The following is a 22,029-nucleotide window of genomic DNA, read 5'->3' on the forward strand; positions in this document are numbered from 1 at the left end:
CTTGCCAGATATGTAGCTCCATGACATTTCATTGGCACCCAGGCCACCTGGACTTCCAGAAAAGGCATCCAGCCACCACTAGCTCAGGCCTTTGGAATTTTCCATCCTTGGCTACAGAAAAGGTTGAAAGAAATCAATACAGTTATAGCTCTGTCCAATGGAGAACACTTTTCGTCCACAGAGGTTCAAGAAGAGGCAAGCGAACGATGAGAACGTGAAAGTAGACATGTACTCACAGTAGAATGATATTCTCAGAGCATGGTGGGAGGGAGAAACACACAGGCTGGCCTTGGGAGGGTTCTAGGAGTAGGCTTGAACTAGGGAGTCAGATATGCACAAGACTGTTCTGGAAGGTGGCAGTGCAGAGGTGAACACTGGAGTAGCAGTGGAGGAAAATCAGAATTATGAGAGCGCAGTTACGGGGTAGCAGAGGAGAAAAGGATAAGAAAGTGACTTGAAATGGAGTTGTAGAGGCCGGCATTGTGGCTTAGCGGGTAAAGCTGCTGCCTGCATCCCATATTGGCACCGGTTCCAGTCTCGGATGCTCCATTTCTGATCCAGTTCTCTGCTATGGCCTGGAAAAGCAGCAGAGGAAGGCCCAAGTCCTTGTGCCCCTGCACCTGCGTGGGAGACCCGGAAGAAGCTCCTGGCTCCTGGCTCTGGATCAGTTCAGCTCTGGCCTTTGCAGTCATTTGGGGAGAAAACCAGCAGATGGAAGACCTTTCTGTCTGTCTCTCCCTCTCACTGTCTGTAACTCTACCTCTCAAATAAACAAATAAAATCTGAAAAAAAGACACTAGCTTGGGGTATGGGGTGCATGTGTGGGCCAGTCTCAGAGAAAGTCACAACAGCTCAAAGAGGCAGGTCTCTTCCTGTCAAGCAGAATGTGCTGCCTTCAGGAATACAGGGTCTGGAGGCCGGCACGTGGCTCACTCGGTTAATCCTCTGCCTGCAGCACCGGCATCCCATAGGTGCCAGGTTCTAGTCCTGGTTGCCCCTCTTCCAGTCCACCTCTCTGCTGTGGCCTGGGAGGGCAGTGGAGGATGGCCCAAGTGCTTGGGCCCTGTACCCACATGGGAGACCAGGAGGAAGCACCTGGCTCCTGGCTTTGGATCGGCACAGTGCTGGCCATTGCAGCAATTTGGGGAGTGAACCAACAGAAGGAAGACCTTTCTCTCTGTCTCTCTTTGTGTCTGTAACTCCACCTGTCAAATAAATTTAAAAAAAAAAGAAATACAGGGTATGGAATAGGTATGAGCTGCTGGCCCACTTCTACCCTGGTGGAGGCTAAGATGGAAGGAGGGAGGGAGGGCCGGCCTGGCACCTGATCTCCACAATTGACTCCCAGAAGAAATCTGGCTTCCACAGGCATCTAGTAGTCACGCTTCCCTGACCTCCATCTAAGCGGAAGAACTGGGTTCCACTATCGTACACAGTGGATAATTGCACACAATCACTTTCTAAATCCCCTTACCTAATTGATTTGGGGTCTTGAATTATGCAAGTTGACAGCATGCACTGCCTCCAGCCTCTGAATAAATTGTCTACTTACCCCTTGGGTCCCAGATAAAACTCTTCCATTTGCCTAGCACAATGTCTAAAAGGTTTGATTTCTTCCTGTCTGATTCTAAAATTATATCGCTACCCTCATTAAATTTTGTTAATATTTTAATCTCTGGTCTCTTGATCTACTGTAAAGTGGAAAAAAAATCCCTTTCTTCGGTCTTTTCTTAGCCTTCAGTTCTGTCAGATTAAACCCCTGTCTCACCTTCTCCCATCCCCCCACCACCTTACCCTAAGTGGATTTAACCCATTAAAAAGAAATCACTGGAAATAGATTCTCTGCTTCTCTTCAAGCAACAGTTCACAAAGCAATTCCCTTGGGATCTTCGTATGAACCATATGAAAGTATCTATCTTTGCCCTCAGCCAAGGCTGTCTTGTTGGGCTATGTTGCACAACTCAGTATCTCTCTCTCTCTCCCTCCCTCTGCCCCTCCCTTCCTCCCTCCTCCAACAACACACTTGCTTACTGGTTCCTCCTGCTGTATACCACGGTCCCAGATGTTCCAAGCTTTTAAGGCATCAACTCTGTCACAAAGCTCCTTGATGTAGTGCACAGTATTCATAGTCTGTGAAGTTCAGCTGAGGGCCAGTAGAACAAGGAAAAACTCCAAAACCAGAGTAGTAAATCAGCAAAACAAAATAAAATCAGTTTGCAGGGAAAGAACCTATAAATTTGGAGAAAATGTACCCTAGCTTCTAAAGAAGACTTAAATAGGACTACAGTTAATATTTTTTACATTAAAAAAATGAGTAGAGATTAGTCATATATAAATGCACTAGAAAAAATTTCAGTGATAACATTCCAGTGATAACATCTTGACGAGGCTTACTAGAATCATTTTCCTATGTAGAAGTTAAAAAAAAAAAAAAAGAGTGAGGCCTGCGCTGTGGCGAAATGGGTAAAGCTGCCGCCTGCAGTGCTAGCATCCCATATGGGTGATGGTTCGAGTCCCGGCTGCTCCACTTCCAATCTAGCTCTCTGCTTTGGCCTGGGAAAGGAGTGGAAGATGGCCCAAGTCCTTGGGCCCCTGTATCCACATGGGAGACCCAGAAGAAGCTCCTGGCTCCTGTCCTTGGATCGGTCCAGCTCCTGCCTTTGCAGCCATTTGGGGAGTGAACCAACAGATGGATGAAGACCTCTCTCTCTCTCTCTCTGCCTCTCCTCCTCTCTGTGTAACTCTGACTTTCAAATAAATAAATAAATCTTTAAAAAAAATAGGGGAAAGTGAGGATAGTTAATGTGCAGTTTGTCTCAATAGATTTTGAAACAAATGTGGGAGCTTCCCCAACCTTTCAGACAATGATTTCCAGTACATTACAGCCAAGCCAGTTACCCAAGGGCTTGAAAAGAGATAGGCTGGCCTTAAGAGAATGATGAGCACAGCCAATTAGAAATTATATAAAAACAGACAATGCAATCCACATACAGTACTTCTTTAGGGCAGCAAAGCTCTGTGCCATCATAGCACCATGGCTGTTAGACTGGCCAGCGTGAGGAGGGCCAGCGCAAATACGATCGGCCAGGAAGCTTTCAGGGTATGGTCTCTAAGACAGCAATGACTGGATGTGGTGGACAGAGAAGAAGTTCCAATTTATCTCCCAGCTGAAATCACCATGAGGCCAGAAGGAATTCACAGAGATCTTCCAGTCCTTCCTTCTGCTTCTCCATTTCTAGGAAAGAGTCCTGTGACTACCTTGAAAATGCAGGATGGCCATGCCTGGTCTAACTTGACTTTCAGGCTGGGTGAAGCATGCTTTAGGATATTTGGGGGGCACACTGGCACCTCTCAACCAAAGAGTTATTCTCTGAGATGTGAAACTGTCCCTTTCTCTGTTAAACACAAATCACCACCCCCAACACACACACACACACACACACACAAATGCATACAACCACACACATCACACACATACCCATACATCCTTTTTTTCTTTTTCAAGGGTAGAAAATTCCATAGGCCTCAGCTGGCTAAATGCCCGTAAGCATCTGGCCAGTTTGTATTCTAAAACGCCTCAAATCTGAAAGCACTACCCACTACAAGAACTCCAGACAGAAGGAGTCCTGTGTGGGGAGAAAAATTTAATTATGAAGAATTTAAGAAAACATCAGAATTGAAATTGCAGACTGCAAACCTGCTATTGCTCTCTTTCAGCCAAAATTCTCCAAAGGGATTATACTTCTTCATTGGAATTCTGTGAAGACTTCTGCACCTGGCTTCCATTCCTCTTCCACTGTAATGTAGGATCCATGTTGGGAACCCATCTGACCCCAGGATCTCACTACTCCTCAAGCTCCAGCAATGCCTTGTGTGGTAGGCAGTGACAGTTCCCCAAAGACAGCCCATCCTAAGCCCTGGCACCTGCGGGTATGTTCCTTTTCATGGCTCAGGGGACTGTGCAGTTTTGATTAGGCTTTCCAGATGAAGTGATTGTCTTGCATTTTTCAGGTGGGCCCACTGTAATGACAGGGGTCCTCATAAGTGAAAGGGAGAACCAGAGAAGGAGACATGATGAGGGAAGCAGGGTCAGGATGATCTACTGTGTGGAAGACTCACATGTGAGGCACTGCTGGCTTGAAGACGAAAGGAAGGGGATGTGAGCTATGGAAGGTGCGCAGGTGCTAGGAGCTGGAAAAGCAAGGGAATGGACTCTCCCCTAGAGCTTCTGGAGGAAGCAAGGCTATCACCTTGGCTTTAGCCCAGTGAAACCCAACTTGGATTTCAGACCTGCAGGACTTGGTGATCAACCAGTGTTGCTTTTAGACATTAATTTGATGGCAATTGATAGAACAGAAATAGGAAATTAACACACTTGGTAGACCTCCTCAATGCCAGCACTTTCTTCCTCTGGATTCCATAAGCAGATGCTCAATCCCTCAGTGCACACTTGCATTATGCTGAGCTCGAGCTGTTATGTAGTCAGGACAAATAAGGGTAGGGTATCCTTCCTCAGAAGGGCCAGCAACAAGACCAGAACTCAACTCCTAGAGGAACTGGACAACTGCAAACAGGCAACAGACAAAGGGTTACATACAGATGGGCTAGGGGGTCAAGACACAATGACTAGAACAATTACACAAGGGAACAAGGAGAAGATCAAAGCCAAGTGACTGGAAATGGATTTTAACAACAGGGCAGAACCAATATAACTTGAGGCCAAGAACCTGGGCTGTGGTTGTGAGTTACCTGATGTCTGAGCCTGGGGCAATTTTGAGCTGGCAGTGGACATCGGAGGAGCTCCAGTTACAAGCAGAGGCAGGAGGGAAGGAAGCAGGGAAAGGGAACTGGAATTGTTATTAAAGAACTGAGGCAAGAAGCCTTAGATACTTCTCTTCTGGCTCTCCTGGTGAGAATTCTGCCTGACCTTTTAGAAGGGATAGACAGAGGCCAAGTTCCTCTGCAAGCAGTCATGTCAGTCACTATTTGTGCAGAAGCAGTCTCCCCAGGGTCAAGTTAGCAGGGAGGGCCTCCTTTGCTCCACAAACACAAGTATGACATAGACACTCTGCTGGACACAATAATAGCTATTGGCCCCTGTGAGATTTTAAATATCAATCTGATTCAATTTATGCGAAAGTTGATTCAGAGCCTTCTTGGACTTGTTATTTCTTGGTGGTAAAACTGGTAATATAGAAGGTAGCATTTCTTCCTCGGATCTCCAGGAAACCATTTAATACAGTGAAACATTAGGAACTTGTTAGCCTGTGAAAGCAGACTGGTCAGGCCTATAGTATTCTTCTGTTCAGACTATGAACAACATGGTGACAACAGCTCTTTAAGCTGGCCCTTTGTCTAGTGGGAAAATTAAACTAGTAATATAAAAGGCATGGAAAGAAATATATATATGTTGTTATTTTTGGACAGCACTAACCCACTTGAAAAAAATCATAAAAACATTTCCATGAAAGTGGATCCCAGGTACCTCTGCAGGGGCCAGTGTTCTGGAGACTTTTTTTCCATACAGTTATGGAAACAGAAAAGAAAGGAAGAATGGCCAATGACAAAGAGTTTTCAAAATCCTCAGGCTTACTTTGGCAAGGAAAAATTTATACCGATCTTGCCCACATTTCTCATTAGCAACCTCACCCTCCCCACTTTTGTCCTCACCTCCTAGTTTCCCACTAAACAGACCTAAGCTTGTTCAGAAATAAATTCTGCTGGGGGGCCAGCACTGTGGCATAGTGGGTAAAAGCTGCCGCCTGCAGTGCCAGCATCCCATATGGGCGCTGCTTAAGTCCCAGCTGCTCCACTTCTGATCCAGCTCTCTGCTATGGCCTGGGAAAGCAGTAGAAGATGGCCCAAGTGCTTGGGCCCCTGCACCCACATGGGAGATCCAGAAGAAACTCCTGGCTCCTGTCTTTGGATCAGTCCAGCTCCAGCCATTGCAGCCAGTTGGGGAGTGAACCAGCGTATGGAAGACCTTTCTCTCTCTCTCCCTCTCCCTCTCCCTCTCCCTCTCCCTCTCCCTCTCCCTCTCCTTCTCTCTCTGAGTAACTCTTTCAAGTAAATAAATAAATCTTTAAAAAAAAAAAACAAGAAGAAAAGAAACAAACACTGCTTCCCAGTAGATCATCACCAAAACCAAGCTACATCCTTCATCTCCTGTCTTATGGAACCTAGCATAGGTACTGTGCTTCTACATTCTACACGTGATTACTCCAAAGGAATCAAGACACCTAGGGTTCATTGCCTGTACCATCTTTAGCAAATAAAGATGACCTACAGCTTGCCTCACTGAAAACCATGCCTTTGGTTCCCCACTTTTAGAAGAGAGGTGATTTAAACAAAGAGGTAATGGCATTGTGGTACAGTAGGTAATCCTCTGCTTAAAGCACCAGCATCCCATATGAGGGCCGGTTTGGGTCCTGGCTGCTCTGCTTCTGATCCAGCTCCCTGCTAATGTGCCTGGGAAAGCAGTGGAGGATGGCCTGAGTGCTTGGGCCCCTCCACCCACGTGGGAGACCCCGGGTGGAGTTTCAGAATCCTGGCTTTCACCTAGCCCAGTCCCAACTGTTGCAGTCATTTGGGGAGTGAACCAGAGGATGGAAGATCTGTTTCTCTCTGTCCCTCTCTGTCTCTGTCTGTCTCTCTTTCTAAATCTGCCTTTCAAATAAATAAGTAAATCTAAAAAAAAATCTAGAAGAGAGATGATAACAATGTAGTATGTTTAACAGAGACCTGTGGCCACATGTGGTCATAGACTATAGCATCTTTAATTTTTCTTGAGATGGGGGCTATGGAAATACAAGATCTTACCATCATTTACAAAACATCTCATACAAATGCATTCCCCATCCTTCCAACATACTTCACTGAAACAATTCAAATAAAAATGTTCTATCTTAGAAGCTTGGAAGAATACTGAGCTTCTAAGTTATATTTCACCCAGTAAAATATTTCCAGTCATAGGGAAAGCAGTATGAACGGAAAGCTTAAGTATTAGAATATCTTTAAACATTTCTCAGCAGTTGAAACATATACAACCCAACAGAAACTGTCAAAAAGGCAAAAATATGAAACTTTCCATAAATGATAGTCTCAATAGGCAATAAAAATCAACTGGAGAAGAATCGCAGGAAATCATTAACAGCATATTTAGGCACAGATTGTGCGATGTTGTGCGTAGACAATGGGGAAACCACGTGTCGTTGGAACAGCTGGCACGTTCTCCACCCTATTCACTCTGCTGGGAACCTGTACATGCTATTCTTCATAGAACTTATCCTGCTAGCACAAAACCAGAAGCGCTGCATATAAAAGAATATTCATTTCTTAGGAGACCTTTATGAGTTAACATTTTTCTACTAAAATACATATTTCCAAAATAGATTTTATAAAAGGCATTTGAATTTCAACATTCACGATTTTTAAAAGTGAGGATTATGAATGAAGGGTATCCATAAAGTTACACGAGGTGAAAGGGATTCAGTGCCAAAGCTCTGTTTTCCCTAAGATTCCAATCAACTATTCATCCCTTTGCATAAACCATACTATTCACATTGGCATAAAGGTGACTGTTTCAGGGGTCCGTGCTGTGGCACAGCCAACTAAACCACCATCAGCAGTGCTGACATCCCATATGGACACTGGTTTGAATCCCTGCTGCTCCACTTCCGATCCAGCTCCCTGCTAAAGCACCTGGGAAGGCAGTGGAGAATGGCCCATGTGCCTGGGCCCCTGCACCCATGTGGGAGATCGGGAAGAAGCTCCTAGTTTTGGATCTGCCCAGTTTCAGCAGCTGCGGCCACTTGGGAAGTGTGCCAGTAGATGGAGGATCTCTCTCTGTCTCTGTCTCTCTTCTCTCTCTCTCTCTCTGTAACTCTGCCTTTCAAATAAATTAAATACTTTTTAAAAATTTTAAAAAGGTGATTGTTTCCGCCAGAAGCACGAATGGAGAACCTTCCCCCAGGCACAGGATGAGGACCTTCTCCCTGCTTGAGGATGAACCTTCCAGCTCACTCATCACACTGGTCTGTAGGCAGGGTCTGCCAAAGCCCCAGAGCCCTAGTTCACACTCACTATGTTGTGTGGTTTTTTTTTTTTTTTTTTGGACACAAACTGGTATCCAGATAGGGTGCCGGCACTTCAGGCAGCAGCTTCACCTACTACGTCACAGCATGGCCATTCCCCTCAGGTTTTTTTCAATAGGACTAAGTCATACTGGGAATGGATACTACCAATAATCTAAAGAAGAAGGGGTAACAGTTTATTCTTCCAGGAAGGGTATGATATTTGGTTCAGTCAAGCAACTTACCTCTTTGGGGCATGATTCAAAGTAAGGAAATAAAAAAGCTAAGGTTAAAAATACAGGAGGAGGGGCGGGCGCTGTGGCATAGTAGGCTAAGCCTCCGCCTGTGGTGCCAGCATCCCATATGGGCATCAGTTTGAGTCCCGGCTGCTCCACTTCCAATCCAGCTCTCTGCTATGGCCTGGGAAAGCAGCAGAAGATGGGCCAAGTCCTTGGGCCCCTGCGCCCACGTAGGAGACCCAGAAGAAGCTCTTGGCTCTTGGCTTCAGATCGCTGAGCTCAGCCGTAATGGCCTTTTGGGGAATGAACAAGCAGATGGAAGACCTCTCTCCTTCCTTTCCCTCTCACTGTCTGTAACTCTACCACTCAAATAAATAAATCTTTTAAAAAAGTTCCTGTCTCCTGGCCATTTGAGGAGTAAACCACTGGATGGAGCACTGATCTCTTTGTATTTCTGACTTCAATATAAATAAATAAAATCTTCGAAAATAAAAGTAAAGCAAGGAAGGGCTAGCATTGTGGCGCAGACAGTTGAGCCACAGCTTGTGACATCAGCATCCCATACATTGGAGCACGGGTTCAAGACCTGGCCACTCAGCTTCCAATCCAGCTCCCTGTTAATGTGCCTGGGAAAGCAGATGATGATGGCCCAAGTGCTTGCACCCCTGCCACCCATGTGGGAGACTTGGATTGAGTTCCATGGTCTCAGCTTTGGCTTGGCTCTGACCTGGCTATTGGGTGCATTTGGGGAGTGAACCATCAGATCTAAGATCTCTGTCTCTCTGTCCCTGTCTTGTCACTCTGCTTTTCAAATAAATACATAAATCTTTTTTTAAAGGTAAAAAAGCAAGGATATGTGCTTCCCTTCTGCCTGTTAACCTTTTTTTTAAAAGATATATTTGTTTATTTGAAAGGCAGAATTACAGAGATTGGGAGGGAGACAGAGAGAGATAAAAGAGAGCTTCCATCCACTGGTTTACTACCCAAATGACTGTAACAGCCAGGGCTGGGCCAGGCCAGAGCCAGGAGCCAGGAACTCCATCCAGGTTTTTCATGTGGGTGGCAGGGTCCCAAGGACTTGGGTCATCTTCCACTGCTTTCCCAGAGGTATTAGCTAGGAGCTGGATTGGAAATGGAGCAGCCAGGACTGGAACTCACACTATGTGGGCTGCTGGCATCACCAGCTATGGCTTAATGATCCGCGCCACACCGTGGCCCCGCCAGTTCACTTTTCTGTCTGTTCACCTGTAAGCAATACACAAAATACTTATCTTGCCTACCATGAATCCTGGAGATAATGACAGCCAAGAGTCATCAGTGTGCCCAACCCTGTTTCAAGCGCTCAAATGAAGTAACTAATGTAAGCCTTTCAACCACCCCATGAGAGACTTAGCAAAGCCCAGGAAGGTTAAATAACTGACTCAAGGTCACCCAGCTAGTATGCAGTTGAGTTGAATTTCGAACTTGGACAGTATGCTTCTGGACCCCAAGCTTTTAATCACTCTAGTCTAAGAAGAGTTTAAAGGCAATGGCAGCTAACGGAGATGTCCCTTTGCATACTCCAGTTTACTGCTCTGGGAACCTTCAGGGTGGGGCCCAGCAAGGAATCAAAAAAACATCTGGCTGAAGGCTGATATAAATGACAGGCAAATGTTACCCAGGAACTCCTCTGTACTGATAAAAGCTAAAGGAAACTAAGAGATCTAAATCCCAAGACAAAATGTATTCTAAAAGGGTGGTTAGGACTAACAGAAAAGGAGAACCAACTCTAGTGCCTGCTCCTTCCTGTGGTTTCTGGCCTCCCCTTCTAGTGAAATAAAGTGTTTCACAACTTATAACACTGCCAGCGTGACTTGAGGACAATTCTCCATCTCAGGAGAAAACAAAATCGGGTAGGTTTATGACTCCTCCAAACCGAGCTGCACCAAGCCAGCGAGGGTGGCCCCTAAAGGGGAGCACAGGAATTTGGAAACATACAGTCCATGTGGGTCAAGTAAGCGAACGCCAAGGTGAGCTGCACATGGACACTGCATCCAAATTTCTCAGAGGGCTACTTGTTACCATCTACTCTCTGCATCCCCATAAAATAGCAAAGGGCACTCTGTAGTCAAATACACGAGGGAAATGCCATAGAAATCAGCGGTGTTCCTTGCTAAAGGCTCATTCAACCTTGTTGAGGTCAGAAAGGTTCCAAATCAAGTAGGACCAAAGACTTGAAACACACACACACACACACACACACACAACCTCAGGGCACAGTGGGTGGGACAGAGGTGATGCCTCTATCTGGCAGAGGTGGCCTCCTATCTGGCCACATTGAATCTCCCTTCCTGTCTTGGGAACCCCTTGCCCACAGACAGGAACTACCCTACTAGCATCTCAGGAGGGAGCTTGTCTGCCCCTAGTCCCTGTTGCTCCACTAGGGCACGTGCTGCTCAGACCCTGGGAGGGGAATCTGCTCAGAGCTAAACTAACTTCCCACCACCACTCTAACTGGAACTCTGGGGCTGGCCTCCAGATCATTTCTCCACACCCTGCCTCCCACTTCCCTAATCACCCCCAAAGGTCTGCAAAACTCTTCCATGAGCTAATCTCGCCTACAATCTTGTCTCTGCTCAGCCAGGGCCCTTTCCTGGCTCTTCCTCTCCTTCCTGAACCCACTTGGAACACTTTCCTCTCTGCCCTCAAGAACCCCAGTCTTTTGCCAAAACACAGCCCTACATGCTCGGCCTTTGTCTACAATGTTCTCTCCACCACCCTGCTTAACTGAAACCTGGCTGCACCCTGATAACTCTCTGCGAGGTTGCTCAATTTCTTTTCCCTTCCCCTATCAACAAACACCTTTTCCCCCTGCTCACCCAAGCCGAGAAACCTCAAAGTCACCTTGACTCCACCTCATCCCTTTCTCTACCCCTGCAAGAATCACCAAATTCTGTTGATTTTATCACTTAAATGCCTCTTATAACTTCCCTCTTATCTCCATTCTCACTGCCTCATTAAAGTCTTTGTTATCTCTCTCCTGAACTATACATTTTAATGAGTTCCCCGGACCTCCAGGCTTTGCTCCCAATGCGGGGAGTACATCCTACGCATTGTTGCCAGTGTTTTTCCCACAAAACACATAGTGTGTACCTACTGCATGGCAAGCACTGTGCGATGCACTGAAAATAGAGATGAACACACAACCTCTGAATTCTTGGCTCAGATCCAGAATGGGAAGAAACATTGTCCATCCATTGTATGCTGTGGTAGACCCTTCCAGAATGGTTTATTTTTTTCACCAGCTCTCCCTTTTCTCAACCTTCATGAGTCACTTATATACGTCAGGTGCTTTCCCTATGTTATCTTAACTCTTCACAAGAACCCCACAAGAAAGGTACAGCTATTTATCCCCATTTCACACATAAGGAAAATGAAATCAGGCTACTTGTCTCAGTTCACAATGCAAGCAAGAGGCAGAGACTGGATGCAAGGCCAGCCTTGACTCCTGAGTCCATCCTCTGCCTCTCACATTTTAAGCAGGACACAGAAAACTTGGAAAAGAACCCAAACTGGATGACCATGACGTGAAGAATCTTGAAACTAAGTCATGTGAGAAACTTAAGAAAGAAATAAAGGCACTTTGGTCTTGTGAAGAGTGAATTTAAAAACAACATGGTAGCTGTCTCCAAATATTTGAAGGGTTACCATGTGAAAGAGGAAGCAAACATGTACTGTAAGGCTCCAAACAGCACAGCTAGGCGTAGCCCATGGTGGAACCGGCAGAGAATATTTTAGCTGAAGAACCTTTTCTAGTGGTGGCATTTTGTACAGCCCTTAAGATGCCAATTGGGATGCCTGAAACCTATACTGAAGTGCCTGGGTTCCAGTCCAATCTCACAACCCCATTCCAGATTTCTGCTAATGTGTACCCCGAGAGGCAGCAGGTGACTGCCCAAGTACTTGGGTTCTGGCCACCTATGTGGGAGACCTGCATTGAGTTCCTGGCTCCTACTTTTGGCTTGGCCCAACCCAGCTATTGTGGACATTTGGGGAGTAAGCCAGTGGATGAGAGATCTGTCTGTCTGTACTTGTCTGTGTCTGTCTTCCTCTGTCTCCTTTATCTCTTTCAAATAAGTTAACTAACTAAACAGTGTTTTTAAAAAGAAGAATTATGAATGGCCAATCAACTTACGAAAAACTGTTCAAGAGTAATCACAGAAATACAAATTAGATCAGTGATGTATCATTTCTTTCCTGTCAGATTGCAAAGGTTAAAAAATATTGCTGGGGCCGGCACTATGGTGTACCAGGTAAAGCCGCCACCTGCAGTGCTGACATCCATAAGGGCGCGGGTTTGAGTCCTGGCTGCTCCACTTCTGATCCAGCTCTCTGCTATGGCCTGGGAAAGCAGTAGAAGATGGCCCAAGTCCTTGGGCCCCTGCACCATGTGGGAGACTCGGAAGAAGCTCCTGACTCCTGGATTGGATCCGTTCAGCTCCGGCCGTTGCGGCCATCTGGGGAGTGAACCAGCAGATGGAAGACCTTTCTCTCTCTCATTCTGCCTCTCCCTCTCTCTCTGTGTAACTCTGACTTTCAAACAAATAAATAAATCTTCAAAAGAAATTGCTAACCAGTGTTGTCATGGGAAAGAGGAAATGAAGATTCTTGTACTCTGCTGGTGAAAGAATAAACTGGAACAACTTTCTGCAGAACAACTTAACAGATGCTTTAGAGGAATTTTTCAATACTAAAATTCGGTACAATCTTTGAGCAAGCAATTCCACTGCTAGAAATTCATCTTACTGGATAGAAATGAAAATGCCTTTTCAAAGATGTTCATTCAACTAATATTTAGACAGGCACTAAGAGAACTTTCTTCAATGACAGACATGCTCTACAGTTTGTACTATCCAATATGGTGGCCACTAGCCACACGTGGCTATTGAGCACTTGAGCTGTGGCAAGTGAAATTTAGAAATGGATCATTCTTAATGACTTCAAATTTAAAGGCAAACAGCCACATGTGGCCGGTGGCTACTATTTTGAGCAGCTTATGCTTATAACACAAAATTAGAGACTATCAAAATATCAAACAATAAAGGATGATTACCTATAGTACAGCTACATGGAATTTTTCAGTCACTAAACATACTTATGCAGATGTTCATAAAAGATTGATAACTGAAAACATTTAAAGTTCATATATGCTTTTTCTCTCAGTCCAGATATTTGGATATCTGTACACAAAGAGACAGGGTAACCTGGAAGTATAGACATTGGGAAATTAGCAAAGATCATTCTGTAGAATGAGATGATAATAATTCTTGCTTTTCTGTTTTTCTAATTTTTCTACAATAAATATGCATTTGTTAGATAATAAAGCAATACAAGTTCAAAGACATAAGGCTTATTACTGACCATTAGAACACTCAATCTAGAGAATTTCAACGTGTTAGATTAGAAAACAAACTCTACTATTTGATGCTTAAACGATGGTTCAAAGGCAAGGCCTGTTTGGTTTCACAGTAAACTACACTGGTCTTTTGGACAAAGCCTCAAGGAGTGGCTTGTTCTGGGCTCTCCTTACCCAGAGAGGCCAAGAGAAGGAGTCGTGAGACATTTTAATGGCTAGGCACCAACACTTTAGTTAACCTTCCTGACTCGCCATTCATTAAGAGCTGAATTCAGCCTCCGAACTGGAAACGCTTCATCAAGTAGCCCAAGTTGAAACTGGCTTTATTCAGCCACCTAGGTTCTCAGACAAAGCTGTGGATTTTGTCCTACGTGAAGTAGTTCCAACAACTTCCCCTGGGGAGAGGGCGCCGAGGCGCTGCCTCATTTTCAGTGCTTCCCTCAAAGCATGCAAACAGAACAAACATTCCACCCCAAGGTGGCTGTGTGTGTGTGTGGGGGGGGGGGGTGTCCAACAGCTGCAGATGCTTTGCAGCCATTCTCAGCTTCCGAAAAGCTTTTTTCTACTAAGCTATCACATGGCAGCCAGGGGCTGCTGCGTGCTCTGTCCTGCCTCGAGGGGCTCCAACCAGGAATATCTACCAACTCCTTCTTGATCCTTTGGTGCACAAGGAATTGAGCGCAAACTCAGCAGCAACAGCAGAGTATTTAAATGCTCACTAGTAAGGTGACTTTCCCAAGTCAACAGAGTAGCTCCTTGTAAGGGCAGCCATAATACAAGACCATACTACAAGGTTTATCAAATGTATTTGTTCCCCACAGAGGCACAAACAGCTACATCCCGAACTGTAACAAAAACACTGTCAAAATTCTGCATTGTAAACGTGCATATATGTAAACACTTCTCCATTAATCACATACACTGTAATATTCCTCCCTGCAAGGCTCCTCTTGAAAAATCTCAGTCAATGGTGGTTCTGTAATTATCCCTTTCCCTGAGTTAAAATTGACCTTCATAAAAAAAAAAAAAAAAGACCCGCTGAACTTACAGGAAAAATCAGCAATGAAACAGCCTTTCTATGTCTGCTTCATTATGAACTTGATAGATTCATGGAAGTACTAATAACTGAATGAGGGTTTGAATACACAACAACTTGCTATATATAGCCCAGGCCTTCTGAATTTGTCCAACAGTGGGGCAAAACTGAATGATGTTAGCAACATGCCAACAAGGGTGTAACTGTAAAATCGTTAGAAGAAAAAAATAACTAAACAGGAAATAGTGTATATTTGTTCAGTTTGGTGAGTTTTCCAAGTTCTAATGAGACAAAAGCTTGCTTGCCTTGGTGTGGTAAGAACTCTGATAGTGAAGCTCTCTAACTTGAGTATCTTGGGTTTATAGCAGCAAGTGTAAATCCCACCTCAGCTGTTCCTTAATAAACACTTGGAGTTGAAATCAGAAAAGAGTTAGCAGTTTTGGCAGCAGCTGCAACATGGTTCGTTCATTCTCGGGCCACTCTCCACCAACTGACTCTGGTTAACAGCTTCTGGGGTCAGAAAAGCAGGGGGAGTCACTTAGGGGAATACACTACCTTTAAGGCTATTTCCCTATTTCTTAATTGCCTCAACTGCTTACATAGAGCATTCAGTACAGTGAATTTAAAATTTAGTTGTATGCATAATCTGTGTGTCCACAAACCCAACGCAGATGGGAATTAATGAAAGCAAATGAAGAAAAAGGCATCCACATTCACTTGTCAGGACAGGGCATCTAGCATTTTGTCTGGCACATAGCAGGGGCTCAACAGCCACTGACTTAGATTCCTAGCATCTGTTCTCCTCACTCCCCAAATCTCAATGTGTACCACACACTGGAATGATGAGAAAATACTCTGCAGTGTTTGCTGTAAATGCCCAAACTCCATTGCTAAGGTTCCAAGCAAGCTGGCCTGACAAGGGAACAGTGGCCGCTAGCAGTATCGCCAAGAGGAGTCTCCTCCCAGTACCAGACTTTCTAGCTGTGCCACAGAATCAGTGGTTTGGAAGGAGCCACTGCACCTGTGATACACATATTGTTTTTAAAGACCCCGAGAAGGAATGTTAATGGCTCCTTTTTTCCCTTTTCTTTTAATTTTCTTTTTTTTTTCCCAGCCGAGGGTAGCAGGTCAAATGCTGGTCAAATCCCTGTGGAGGTTTGCTGAGTCCCATTTATTCTCTTGAGACCATCTGTCCACCTCACAGCTCCCTTCACAAGCTGCGGTGAAGGGGAAGGTTTTCTTTTTTCCCTGAATTTTGGAAATCATTCCTTGTGCTAGGTAGATTCAGTAGTTTATTAATAACAGCCCAGATGAGAGCCCTGGTATAAAGAACTGGCACACAGCTTGCCTTCCTCTCTTCACTAGCTGCAATGACAAGCAAGGTTCCAATCTGACCTCAACAGGTCTTCACTCCAAAATCATGGTGAAACACACAATAAGCCAAGTCCATGAAAACAACATTAAAGATCTGGGTTTAGCTCCACTAAACAGCAGGATTAAACTTTCAAGGGTTCAGCCACGATAAAGAGATTTCTTTAAAGTCACTTGGCTTTGCACGGTTGTAGCTATTAGGGATTAGATCTTTATCTCAAAGGTACATATTTTACCTTTGATCCTCCTCCAGAACTCCCACTAATGTCAACTTTCACCACTGTCGGGATCAGGCCCCTGGCCTCCCTTTAATGTTGGTTTTATTGCAGATTGTACAAGATCAACAGAAAAATTACAAGGGAAAGCTGTGAAGTGTCCTTCCGATGACAAGTTGTTTCAACAAAAATAGCCCTCTCCTAAATGCTAAAATTTAAACACAGCAAACGACATGCTGTGAGATGGAGGGAGTGGAGAGACAAAAACAAACAAAAAAACCCCAAAAAACAAAGTGGGAAAACAAACACTAATTAACCAGTCTGACTGCTTATTTAGGGTTTGTTCTCTAGTCCAGGAAATTGGCAAGAACATCTTGAAAACAGAAGAGGCAAGTGCCCGTTAGCACTGTCCGCTTCCCTCCCGAGTCGGACACTGGATGAGGCTTGAGGTACGCCGTGAGGGCTCCCAGGGGGCCAGCGCGCCTTCCAATCCGCATCCCCCAGCCATGCCGGTTCCAAGGTTTCCCCAACCCTGAGTGCTGCCGGCCGTGAACCCCCACCCCCGGTCCTCCATCCCTGGACTGGCACAGCCTGTCTTCCACTAAACCCCATCCCTTTGCCTCAGAAGCGCCCGCAGGTCTCTGGGGACCCGTCGCCCACCCGTCCCCCGGAACCCCGTTGTTTCCAATCCCCTGCTTCCGCCGCGGCAGCAGCACCCCTTCAACAGTCATCACCACCCTCTCTCCCCAGTAGCAGGAGGAAGTCGCTCTGCTTCCTCTGTTCTCACCGCCCGCTCGAGCTTGGACGCCCGGGGCTTTTTGGGTGGGGTTCTTTTTTGTGTACACGCTGTGTGCGCGCGCGAGAGTGTCTATGGGCAAAAGGCTCATCGCATCCTTCCGCCTGGGCTGCCTCAGGTGCCTGGAGGAGGGGATCCGCATCTTGCCTAGCCGTGCCCCGGTCCCCGGCTCTTTGTGCGGGATCCAGGGCTGCTCTAGGTCCGCGCTCTCGGTTCTGGGTCGGAGCCCCCGCCTCGCCGCACCGATCGAGCCCGGCTTTGCCCGTCCGCTTCCATCCAGGCGCACGCCTTGGCTATGTCGGGCAGCCGGAGCGCTGTCAGTGGGCGCCTGGGACTCGGAGCCCGCGGCCGCCGATGTGAAAACTTACTGGAGCGGAGAAAGAGAGCGCACAGCGCAACGGCTGCCGCCCCAGCGCCGTTCCTGCTCCGGTCCCCCGCGCGCGCGGGAAGCCACAGTCGCTCCCGCTAGGAGCGCGTCCCCCGGGACGCCCCGTCCCCCGGCCACTCACCAGCACCACGGAGCCCCGCACGGCCTCCGACACGCTCTGGCGAAGCTCAGCCGCTGTGCCGGGCTTGCTGAGCCGCTTGGTGAATTTGCGCACTTCGGCCATGGCAGCGGTGGCAGGCAGGTCTCGGCGGGCGTCCTCAGTGCCCCGGGCCCGGGCGGCCGCGGCCGCAGCTGCTCGCTCTGTTTACCCGCCGGCCGGCCGGCCACATCGCAGCTCGGCGGCGGCGCGGCTCACGCGGCTCCTCCCTCCCAGCCGCTGCTCCTCCTCCTTGCCTTCTTCGCTCCCTCGCTTCTTTGCTCCTTTGCTTGCTCGCTCCCCGTCCTGCCCCACGGCGGCGGCAGCGGCGGCGGCAGCGGCAGCGGCAGCCTCTCCCTCCCCTCGAGAGCCGGAGCTCTGATCTCTACCCGCCAGAGAAGGAGGGTGTGTCTGGCGGGGAAGGGTGTGTGGCGGGGGAGGGAGAAGTGGAGGTGGGGGCGAGGGTCACGAGGGAAGAGGGGGGAAGTGGCAACCGCTCGGGCTCCGCCCGCAGCTGGTGTTGCTGGTGCAGCCGCATCCGGGAGGCGAGATCGGGCTGCTGCTGTTTTCGCGCGTGTAGGGCGGGTAGGGGACAGAATGGGGTGAGGAAATGTCTCCAGGAGTGCGGCGTGCTCTACCCCAGTGCTCCTCTGCCGCGCCAGGAGGGCAGCGCCCGCAGGAGGGATGGAGAACTCTTCGCGCCCCTCCCCCTCTACCGCACCCCGCCAGCCCCCTGGGCCGGGGCAGCTAGGGGATGGGAAACAACGTGGAGCAGTGGCCTATTGTGTGCAGAGCCAGGAGAGGGTCGCGCCGATGTCGAGTCGAAGCGGCTTCCCTGGGTTCCCCTCCTTGCTCACGCCCAGATGGTTCCCCTCACAGGAACAGCCGGCTGCGGGAAGTGGGAACTTAGCTGTGGCAGCAACCCCTCTCCGGAGCGGGGTAGGGGGCGGGTGAGAACTGGGTGGTGGGCCCTGAGCCTGTGCAGGTTGGTAGTTCAGCAGTGGCACAGGGAAGGCCACGGTGGTCTGAGGTTTGGAGGACTTGCCAGTTTTCCGGGAGCTTTTACATGTACCCTGCAACCACCTCTCCGTTTCTGACTTCTTTCTTTATCCTCTTCAGTTTCCAGGAATTCCTCCTCCCACCCCCCCTCAAGAATCACAGGAAAATCTTCCAAACAGGTAAAACAAATATGGTTAAGACGGAAGTAAGGATGGGGATCTTGAAGTGCTTGTAAAATGGCCCCAAGTGCAAGGTGAAAGGCTGCACTGATCAGAACAGTTTTCTAGCCGGTTACTCCATTTGTCCAGACTTTTGACAATGACCTGTAATCTGGTCTGAGAGGTTGCTACCACTGCCAGTAGGACACTTTTCTCAACTTCAAACATCCCAGCACTCCCACACATGGAACTTTGTTATGGAAGCCAGGGCACTCTTGCTGGTTTCTGTGCACCCAGAAAAGGCCAAGTCTCTTGGCAGCAAGTGTATTTCAGCAACCCCCACAGTTGTCCCTGTGCAGCATAGGTGGAGGGCCGGAGAAGGCTTGGTCCATGACGTCCCCTAAAGGGAAAAGACTTGTGTCACACCTCTTGGCTTTGCCTGGTGGATGTATGTAGAGTTGGTTAATAGAGGTGGATCAGCACCAATGCATTCCCTGGGTTCCATGTGTGCCCACATGGCTCACACTGTTGGTTACCTCCGCAACAGCCAGAACACATTTTCCTTGCCAAGAGAACCAGATCAGCATCAGATAGAAGGCAGAGCCACATGGTTTAATGAAAAAAGGGCCAGCCACAGATGAAAAATCCTGGGGGGGGGCATGATAATCTTTCCTTAACTAGTGGGTTGGTCTAGATTCCCCCTCACATTGAGCCAATGAGATATAACAGGGAAGTATGGGAGGAAAGCATATGGGAAAGCTTCAGCCCTTGGCAGCCGTTTTGCAACCACAAGGAAAGGCCACAACAGTATCAAAGAAGCCAATCTGGAATTCAGATAGGGGCCGGCGCTGTGGCCTAGTGGGTGAAGCTGCACCTGCAGTGCCGGCATCCCATATGGACACTGGTTCAAGTCCTGGCTGCTCCACTTACGATCCAGCTCTCTGCTATGGCCTGGGAAAGCAGTAGAAGATGGCCCAAGTCCTTGGGCCCCTGCACCCATGTGGGAGACCCGAAAGAGGCTCCTGGCTCCTGGCTTCGGATCGGCCCAGCTCCGGCCATTGCGGCCCTCTGGGGGAGTGAACCAGTGGATGGAAGACTCCCTATCTCTCCCTCTCTCTCTTTGCCTCTACCTCTCTGCAACTCTGCCTTTCAAATAAATAAATAAATCTTAAAAAAAAAAAAAAAAGAATCCAGGTACCACTGAACTATTTTTTTTTTGACAGGCAGAGTGGACAGTGAGAGAGAGAGAGACAGAGAGGAAGGTCTTCCTTTGCCGTTGGTTCACCCTCCAATGGCTGCTGCGGCTGGCGCACTGCGCTGATCTGATGGCAGGAGCCAGGTACTTCTCCTGGTCTCCCATGGGGTGCAGGGCCCAAGCACTTGGGCCATCCTCCACTGCACTCCCAGGCCACAGCAGAGAGTTGGCCTGGAAGAGGGGCAACCGGGACAGAATCCGGTGCCCCGACCGGGACTAGAACCCAGGGTGCCGGCGCCGCTAGGCGGAGGATTAGCCTAGTGATCCATGGCGCCGGCCACCACTGAACTATTGAAGCCACCCTGTAGCACATACCTCTTAGGCCCTTTTTTTAGTGAGAGAAAAATTAATTCTTACCACTTATGCCACTTTCAGTTGAATATGTTATTTTTTTTTTTAAGTATGTATTTTACTTGAAAGTCAGTTACATAGAGAGAAGAGGAGAGGCAGAGAGAGAGAGAGAGGTCTTCCATCTGCTGGTTCACTCCCCAGATGGCCACAACGGCCGGAGCTGCGCCGATCCGAAGCCAGGAGCCAGGAGTTTTCTCCGGGTCTCCCATGTGGGTGCAGAGGCCCAAGGACTTGGGCCATCTTCTACTGCTTTCCCAGGACATAGCAGAGAGCTGGATTGGAAGTAGAGCAGCCACGACTTGAACTGGCGCGCATATGGGATGACGGCACTGCAGGCAGTGGCTTTACCCGCTAGGCCACAGTGCTGGCCCCTCAATATGTTACTTTTTTTTTCTTTTGACAGGCATAGTTAGACAGTGAGACAGAGAGACAGAGAGAATGGTCTTCCTTCCGTTGGTTCACTCCCTTAATGGCCGCTATGGCCGGCTCGCTCCAGCGATCCGAGACCCAAAGCCAGGAGCCAGGTGCCTCTCCTGGTCTCCCATGCGGGTGCAGGGCCCAAGGACTTGGGCCACCCTCCACTGCCTTCCCGGGCCACAGCAGAGAGCTGGCCTGGAAGAGGAGCAGCCGGGACAGAATCCGGCGCCCCGACCAGGACTAGAACCTGGGGTGCCAGCACCGCAGGCAGAGGATTAGCCTAGTGAGCCGTGGCACCGGCCTCAATATGTTACTTTCAACCAAAAGTATCTTTAGTACTACAAGCTGTATTTGTAGCCACTAAAGGTAGGGAGCATTGAAAAAGATAGGCAATGTGCCCCCTGTTATGGAACTTACATTGTAGTGGGAGCACATGAACATGTTAATTTCAGAAAGCCATGAATGTTCTATGGAGAATTAAGCTAAGGTGATGAGATAGAGGGAGATGAGTTGCAGACCTAATTTGGAAGAGAAGGTCAAGAAAAGCCTCTTAGAGGAGGTAAAAAATCAAGCTGAGTCCTGGAGAAAAAGGAGAAGCTGGCAGGGATCAGCAGGTAGAGCATTGCAGGCAGCAGGAATGCCGGTAACAAAGACTCAGATGGGAGCAGGGACAGTGTTCAAAGAGCAGGAAACAGGCTGGTGTGACTGGAACCTAGACGGAAGAGAAATGGTAGGAGACTGAGCCAGGGAAGAAGGCAGTTTCTGCAGAGCCTTGTGAGCCACGGGAAGCATATGTCACACCGATGGTGCACACACACCATCTGGTCATTGTGCAGGCTACGTGCTCAGTCCTGAAGCTGTGCATTTCACGTCTTCCACTTTAGGACTAGTGATTAATTATGTGAATATTGAGTCTGGTGCTATGCCCGGAGGGAGGATGTAGGGTGAATGAAAGACATGGCCTATTCCCTCCAGGGGAAAAGTATGAAAGTCAAGTAGAGAATGCATTTAGAACACAAAGTAGTATATGGTGAGGGTGTCTGTACTCAAGGGAAAGAGGCAGGAGAGAGCACTTTGGGTTAGTCTGTGGAAGAGGTGTTTGAGGTGGACATTGAAGAATGAGTAGGGGGGCGGCACTCTGGTATAGCAGATAAAGCTGCTGCCTGTGGCACTGGCATCCCATATGGGTGCCAGTTCGGAT

General features: G+C 47.9%; 1 protein-coding gene across 3 annotated transcripts in view; it reads right to left on the bottom strand.

Moving 5' to 3' along the window:
- DOCK11 (dedicator of cytokinesis 11) overlaps positions 1-18,012 on the bottom strand; it is a 213,951-nt gene extending 195,939 nt beyond the window's left edge. For all 3 annotated transcript variants that reach the window (XM_002720256.5, XM_051827332.2, XM_008272922.4), the window contains exon 1: positions 17,634-18,012. In XM_002720256.5, coding sequence (XP_002720302.2) covers positions 17,634-17,735 — 102 coding nt within the window. In that variant the 5' untranslated portion in view covers positions 17,736-18,012. The remainder of the gene's footprint in view (positions 1-17,633) is intronic.
- Positions 18,013-22,029: the final 4,017 nt, after the last annotated feature.

Source organism: Oryctolagus cuniculus, chromosome X, assembly GCF_964237555.1.
Source record: "Oryctolagus cuniculus chromosome X, mOryCun1.1, whole genome shotgun sequence".
Lineage (NCBI taxonomy): Eukaryota > Metazoa > Chordata > Mammalia > Lagomorpha > Leporidae > Oryctolagus > Oryctolagus cuniculus.